This window comes from Arachis ipaensis, chromosome B03 (assembly GCF_000816755.2).
Source record: "Arachis ipaensis cultivar K30076 chromosome B03, Araip1.1, whole genome shotgun sequence".
Lineage (NCBI taxonomy): Eukaryota > Viridiplantae > Streptophyta > Magnoliopsida > Fabales > Fabaceae > Arachis > Arachis ipaensis.
In genome coordinates this window covers 130451155-130459871 of record NC_029787.2, presented here as the reverse complement: position 1 = coordinate 130459871, position 8717 = coordinate 130451155, and the positions used below count along the sequence as shown (strand labels likewise).

The window sequence follows — 8717 nt, the reverse complement described above, 5'->3', positions numbered from 1 at the left end:
TATTTCACAATTAAATTTGACACAAATCATTAGCATATTTAAGAGTAATAAAACGTTTGATTATTAAGATTTGACCTAAATATTAAAAATTAAAATAATACTTTATTCGAAAAGAAAAAAATTGGGCATAAATAATCTGAAACTGTGAACAGGTTAGAGGACAAAAGAGCATTGTATTAAAAAAAAAATTTGTGTGATCTTAAAGTAAATGAATGTTCTTATTCTATATTATTTATGTTAATATGAAATATAAATAATTCAATAAAAAAACTAATTTACTCTCAGAACATTTAAAAATTTCTCACTATATTATAATAGGTCTTGTCGACTACAAAGCGTTTGTCAAGTCGCATTTTTATTTATATAGTTTTCTCATAAAAGATTAAAAAAAAGAACGCACAAATGAAGGATTTTTTTAAATAAATAATTTAATTATTTTATTTTATATTATAAACAAGATATGATACGTTAGCATTTCGTGATATATGAGAGAGAACAGGGACGGATTTACTCTTTAAAGTGTGGGGACAAGCGTCCCCACTACAATTTGGAATTTTATTGAGTAGTATATAATAATAATATTTATTTGTCCCATTAAATTATTAAATTTGACTCCATAATAATTTTTTATTCAATTTTCGACACTTGATAGCCAATTTGAGAACTTCATATTAGATGTCTATTATAATGATCAAGTTTCAAATTTAAATAAGATTGATGTTCTTTCTTAGAAATCGACTCGAAAGAATATTATCTATCCATTTAATTTGTATTTCTTCTTTTAAAATTAGCTTTAGTTTTTTTCATAATAACTACACTAACTAAATAAACTTTTTCAACTATAAATATCATCAAGAGCTAATTGTATGAAAGTTAAATTTTAAATTATTGTTTAACGACATATACAAAAAAAAAAAGACATTTTAATTATATTGTCAAGGTTTTAAAATATGAAATATAAAAAATTAAATTTTAAATTATATGTTATTATTTAAATTACTATTTTAGTATTTTCATTTGTAATTAGATATTTTGAAACATAATCATATTTTACAATAATAAAATATAATTATAACAACAATTATGCTACGTATACATAAAATAATCATTTGTACAGAATAAATCTTAAAATACAAATTTTAAAATACAAAATACACACTAAAAATAAGTTAAATGATATATGTATTCATACACAAATTTATAGTAGATAATTTGGTAGCTAATTTCTTATGTAAACGTAATATTTTTATTATAAAAATTATTATCATATTATATATATTTTGCCCCCACTATCAAAATTTTCTGGATCCGTCACTGAGAGAATTATCTGCATGTATCTCAATTACATTGTAAATAAGATATACATAAACTTAATTCGTTTGCATTGTAAACGAATTACAGTACGATAAATTTTGATTGACTATAAAAGGATATGTAACTATTATTCTTCTTCACAAATATTTTACTTTTTCTTATTCCTTTTTTCAATAAGTTTACTAAAAATGTATAGTAGTAGTAGATATGTTATTACAAGTGTATATTCCAACTCTCACATGAGAAATAGTGACAATGGGGTTGTGTTTGAATGTGATAGTCCTATTCTGTTGCACATTTGAAAACTAAATTCTTTGTCTGAGTTAAAAAGTCTAATATTGACGAGTTTCGGTGCTATTGAGACAAAAGAAGTTAAAAAGGTTGGGTATAGGTTGCTAGCACCAATGAAAAATTATGTATTTCGATTTTGTATTTTTGGTTTGATGGTGATGAGCATATGCGCCTCGTGTTTGATGTCCACAAGAGAATCATGACCGAACAAGTGATGGAGCTTTTAACAGAGGTTGGTGATGTTGGTGGTGGTGATTTTGGGCATTCGAATTTTGGCTAAGATGACCCACCTCTTGCACCACCATCTCTGCACTGTGCAGTGTACTAGTGGTACGCATGGACGTGGACAGTGAGAAGTCTGAAAAAGAATATGTTGCCGAAATCAACGAAAGTGGTTCTTATGACTTCTGATGATGAGGAGGAGGAGAAGTTTGTACCAGAAACTCATGTCGGTGAATCAATATAGTATCTTCTTCTTGTCCCAATACCAATTTCGGAGTTGCCAGCTATACCTAACCACTATCATACATTGAAAAAACTAAATTTTTTAATATGGGCGGAGACAATTACAATACGGATAGTGGTGTGGAGTTTTACATTAGTCACATATTCAAAAACAGGGAGGCTGGCATGCTAGTGTGAAGAATTACATGATTCGGAGAATTGCTGAGTACAATGTATAGAGTTGTGGAGTCGGACTGATCAAAGTACCATATGCATTACAGATAATCTGCTGCAAGATGTTCAAACAATTCGCTGCAAGATATTTTTGGAGTCTGCATGTTGCTCTCTGATAAAATTTCGGATATTGGTAAGCCTTATTTTATGTTGTAAAGTATATTCTTATTTATCATAATTATTTTGGAGAGTATGTATACTAATTTTATTTTAATTCGTTAAGAAAGTGCATAAATTTGACGAATTGCATACCTATTTTGGTCCCATCATATCTCAAAATCATCAACAGTTGAATAATTGGCCGAACAAAATTTTATATGGTATCATTTTAATGATTATGTTATTCTTTTTTATACCTCCATTGACATTATATACAAAGAGAATTTTATTTATAGTTCATAAGTGTATATTTTAGAGTTAAAGTCTTTTATTTAATTTTTCAAATTTTTTTTTTGTTTTAACTATTTCGTACAACAATCATGTATTGTTTTTTTTATTAATTTACTCATATATTTATTCCTTTAATTATATATTGATTGTTCCTAATCATATTTGATTTTTTTTTCATTTGACTTTGCAACACGATTTTCTTTTGCCATAGTTATTAACAGTGCTTTGCATTTACAAAATTCCATATCTCAGGTGGTATTTATCGATCTACATGTTAATTTCATGGATATAAAAAATTTAAGATAAAGACAAAATGAGCTATATTTTATCAAAAGATAGTTAGAACAACTAATTAGATACTACGACCCAACAAAAAAAAATGATAAAATTAGTTTTATTAAAGAACTCAATTTATGATTGAGCAATTACAACTTCTAAGTTTTATAGACAAAACAAGTTTAATCATCCGTGCCATGCACGTGATAAGATTGAAATTATAATTTTAAGTTGTTATGTTAAATTTCATTTTAATTATAATAATTTAATTAATAAAAGAATAACTTGTATGCGTTATTTTTCTTTTTTTAATATAGTGTTAATTGTTTTAACTATAAAATAGTTATTTAATCTATTTTTTCAATAAATCAGTCATATATACTCAATATGACCATAAATAATCTAGTAATACTTAAATCTACCAACAAAGTTTTATATGTTGGTTTACTGTGAAGTAAGAAAATATCAAAATCAGCTCAAAATGAAGAACAATTAACCCGTGCCATGCCATGCACGTGATAAGATTAAAATTGTTATTTAAACTTGTATTAACCCGTGCCATGCACGTGATAAGATTAAAATTATAATTTTAAATTATTTTGTTAAGATTAATTTAAATTATAATAATTTGATTAATAAAAATATAATATGTTATGATTTATTTATTTTTTTTAATCTAGTGTTAAATATATTAATTCTAAAATAATTATTAATTAGTTTTAGTAATCTACTTTTATCAATAAATCAAACATACATACTTAATGTGACCATAAATAACTTAATAATACTTAGACCCACTAACAAATTTTTATATGTTGTTTTACTGTCAGGTAAGAACATATCAAAATTAACTCAAAATAAATAATAAATTATTAGAGAATTATAATGCACAAAATTCTCTAATAAACAATAAATAATTTAAATCTACTAAAAAACAACTCAACACTTTTCTTTGATGCCTGCAAAATATATACTTAAAATAATATTATATCAATGTTAGCATACAGTTTTACAATCATCGACCGTATTTACTATACATGACTCCTTCTTAAAAGTTATTCTACACACGTGTGCAGTCAGAAGATAAATTACTGGACTTTATTTTTCTAAATTATTATAATTATGTATTATTCATTAAATGCTAATTGTAATATTGTAATAAAATTATAATAAAGATATTTTTCTAAAATAGTTTAGAAGAGAGAATAGTGCTTTCATTTTGGAGAAAAAATGAATTCATGAGGAATTGTACCTCACTTTTATTAGTTGATAATGTATTAAATATTGATTTTATATAATTATAATAAAAATATTTCTCTAAATTAGTATAATCATGCATTATTCGTTAAATGTTAATTGTAATATAATTATAATAAATATTTTTCTGTCAGGTGGATATATTCGAAATGGAACATATAATAGAATTGAGTTCTCTTATTTTAGTTTTAATTTTGAAAAATTATGTCAAACTTAAAGATGTAACTTGAAAAATTTGCATAAACATTTAATATTTTGTCTTTTTAATTTTTTTTTTAATTTCTGTCAAATATTTTATCTATGCTGGTTTTATTTTATAAAAAATTTAATGTTACTTTTTTTAATATTCCAAAAACAATCAGCCATTTAATGTGCTAATGCATTGTCATTAAGAGGCACATAGTGTACTCAATTTGTTCTTGTTCATCTTGATTGAGATGTCATACATCCTGGTAAATATATATCTAGAGTTAGATCAACTTTAATTTTCTTATTGGTTGATATTTATCAAAAGACATGCTAAAATTTGTTAGAAGGACGAGGGCTTATGAAATCTAACTTGAAAGGCTAATGAGCCAATACTTAAGGAAGAACTTACCAAGTTGGTGTCTCAACAATTAAAAATATTATTTACACATTAAAATTAATTATTATATATTTATATATAAATATATTTATAATTTTAACTTATTTTTAATATACTTTTTATATATTTTATATTAATAATTAATTTTAATGATTAATTTTAATATATACCTAATATAATTATCAACAATTTGGTGGAGTGTGAAAAAAATTGGGCTAACAAAATGAAAATATCAAAATTTAAGATACTTTAGTAATTTCAAATAAGAGAAAGTGGGAATTATATTGTAATTATTTGGGAAAGTATGAGGAGCCAATGGAATATTTATACAATGTGTACAATGGAGATTTAGAGAGTATTAGAGATATAATCATTAATGTTACCTTTTTTTTGGAAAGATGTTTATTATCGCTAGTACTCGAATGGTTATTCTAGATAGTATGGGGATGTTCATTTTGTAACTTAATAGTCCATTGTACACATTGTACAAATAATCTATTGTCTCCTTAGCGGGATCCTAATTATTTTTTAAAATGTTATCGGTAACCTTTTTCTCTGAGAGGAGTATCGAATCATTTGCCTGGTTAGTAGTGTTATTATGTTGTGGTTGATAAGTAACATTTAGATTTAATTATTCTCTATAATTTTATCAAATTTTTAATTAAATTTTTATTATTTTTTAATTAAATTTTTATATTATTTATAATTTTATAATTCATAAGAACTTTTATGCATATATAGAACGCTTTGGTTCCTAAATTAAAATTGAATAATTAATACATTCTTTAACAAACTTCACTTGATTCTTATAAATTTGGAAATTCTTCATGTTCAACTTAAAATGTTGTTCTTTTTCATGTACATGCAACCACAGTTATAATTTTTTAAGAGATACTATAAAGTAAGCACACACATAATAATGTGGTCACTGCTTATACAATTGATCCTGATTTCACTTATTTGGATAAGAGAAAATCCAGATAAATTTGTTACAATTACCTTAAGCTTATTTTTTGCCCCCTTACAAATTTTTTGTAAGGAAGCCAATGAGAAAAAAAAAAAAATGTAGATGGTTTGAAGAATTGTTTCAAATCCTGACACGCAAAGGATGCTTCAAGTTTCCTACATGGAGAAGATGTTGTCCCAAGGGGACTCTCCTGTTGCCAACTTCATCAACAACACTCAAATCTTTGCAAACATCTACCTTAAATGTAACCAATGCTTCTGATCTTCCTGCCAACTGAACTTTCTGAAATCCCAACAAATGTTTCTGAGGTGCATTGTGCACTGCAGGAGGTGTAGAGAACAAGAACACTGTATGGCCGCTGCTCATTTTTCCCATGTTCTTCACACCAAGGTGAATATCCAAAACCAACTCTTTACAATGCTCATCACCAACTTCAACCGATTTACAATCCGAAGAACGACATACATGGTTGTCTGCTAAGGGAATAGATGCTAGTTGTGGTGCCTTAACTAACCTGTGTTGAATATTCGAGTAGCTTAATCCGTCTCCGAAGGCGAAAACTGTTTCTCCTTTGTAAAATCTGTATGTTCTACCTGGGTAGCCTGTTGCAGGATCAGGCCTCATGTTCATATTGGTCATTGGAACTTTATCCACATATGATTGTGGATACCATGTCATAGGTAGCCTTCCACCTGCATCAACAATATTAACACCAACATTTCAATCTCAAATTCCTGAAAATAGAAACGAAGAATGCTAGAGGACTATCAGAATTTATTATTTTTGGCTATTAGTTAACCATCAATGTTTAAAAGTATGGGATAGAATATGTCGTTGAATTACTAGACTAAAGAAATTAGATTAAAAAAATTGAATTGATCATTAAATAAGACAAAAAAATAATAAATTCTGACGGTCTGTTAGCATTTCTCAACAGAAAAATACTGAAAACTTACTTGGATTATGGAATCCAAAGATGACATCAGCTATAGCAGCGCCACCGGCTTGGCCGGGATATCCAACCCACAAGATGCTGGAGATTTTGTCATTGGTTTTGGCAAAAGAAACATCCATGCCTCCTCCAGACATTATGACAAGAATCACAGGTCCCTTGGAGACAGTGGCAACTTCACTCACCAAAAGTTGTTGCTGTCCCGGAAGAAGGATGTTGATCCTGTCAAGACTCTCAGCCTCTATTGCCAGGTTTGCTCCAACTATAATAACCGTTGCATCTGCAGAGGCTGCAACTGTTTTCGCGTCGTCTAGCACCGCATTGGCGCATTGCACGTCTGGACATCCCGGAGCATAACTTGTCGGGACTAAGGCCGTTAGCCCTTGCAAAGGTGATGTGTATTTGCATGGAATGCCTTCATAGTTTCCAATCATGGTTCTTGTCACATTAGCATTGGGACCAATAACTGCCAATGATTTAATGGCTTTGGCATTAAGAGGGAGTGACCCTTTGTTGTTTTTAAGCAACACAATCCCTTGTCTTGCAGCCTCGCGAGCAAGCTCTTGGTTCGCCGCGGTGCAGACATCTTTTGGACCAAGGTTTCCATATGGTTGCTTGCTTGGATCACCATCAAAGAACCCAAGCCGCATCAATGTGGCAAAATTGTTGGAGACAGCATTGGTAACTGATGCTTCATCCACAAGACCTTGTTTCACAGCACCTTCCGTGTATCTCCCAAGAAAATTACCACAGTTCAAATCTAGTCCTGCAAAAACAACATATTCAATTTAAATCTAAGAGATGCCTATGAATATGTAATTTAATAGCTATTGTCACAAGTGTTAACCTGCTAGAATGGATTTGGCTGCAGCTTCTTCAGGAGTTTTAGTGTAGTGCTGATTTTTGAAAAGCACATCTACTGAGTCACAATCAGAAACTATATATCTGCAGTCACATTATGTAGCATGTTCATATTTACTATAAAGACAGCATTAAAATACAAAGAACTGAAAATGTTGCCTAATTTTACCTACCCATTTAATTTCCACTTGTCACGAATAACCCCTTTAAGAAGGTCAGGGTCTGCACAAGTTGGCTTGCCATTAACTTGATTATAAGAACACATGACACTTGCAACATTGCCATCAATCACACAGCTCTTGAACGGTGGGTTGTATGTATCATCCAAATCTTGCTGTGACACCAAAGCATTGAAAGTGTAACGCTGGATTCCTTTCCAGTTATCAACATCATAAGCTGTGTAGTGTTTGCAACAAGCAGCAACCTTGAGCCTATCTCCGCCGTCGTCGGTTTGTTGCAAGCCTTTAACATAACCGGCAGCATATTTGCTGGTGAGCAAAGGGTCTTCCCCCGGTGTTTCTTGGCCTCTTCCCCATCTTGGATCCCTAAATATGTTAATGTTAGGTGACCAATATGTCAAACCAGCCAACCCTACATTGTGCATTGCTCTGGCTTCTGTTGAAACCACCTATGATCATACATAAAACACCATTTAATCAATGTGCATTGTATTTTTGACATGATTATTATTAGAGAGACAATCATTCATATTGTCTCCTCCTATTACCTTACATTTTTAGGACGAGTGATTTCATGACATGATATCAGAGTAGTTCTATGTCTTAAAGATCTAGAATTCGATCTTTGATTAATACAGTAAAAAAATAGCATAAAACAATAAAAAAAATTTATGCAAAAATCAAGCAAATTCATAAGAGGTTCTTATTTGAAAAGAGTATTAGAGATATAATTATTCACGTTACTTTTTTCTGTCAGCTTAAACTGTTGGAACGAGTGATTTGATGACAATTATAAAAGTGTCTCACCCTGCCAATGGTTTCAAAGAGAGTGGAGTTGAAAGAAGCAGCAATGGTGATAGGCATAGGAAAACTAGTTGCAGCAGGGACTAAGGGTTCATACTCACCACCAGACTCCGAGAAGTACCTCAGAGATTGCAGCCAGGCCCCTGAGCGAAAAGATCACAC

General features: G+C 29.6%; 1 protein-coding gene across 1 annotated transcript in view; it reads right to left on the bottom strand.

The window, feature by feature from the left end:
- LOC107631616 (beta-xylosidase/alpha-L-arabinofuranosidase 2) overlaps positions 5627–8717 on the bottom strand; it is a gene marked incomplete in the record, with an annotated part of 3713 nt that continues 622 nt past the window's right edge. The window contains 4 exon segments of the mRNA XM_016335105.2: positions 5627–6451; positions 6716–7477; positions 7559–7656; positions 7746–8200. Of these exon segments, the coding sequence (XP_016190591.1) occupies positions 5880–6451; positions 6716–7477; positions 7559–7656; positions 7746–8200 (1887 nt within the window).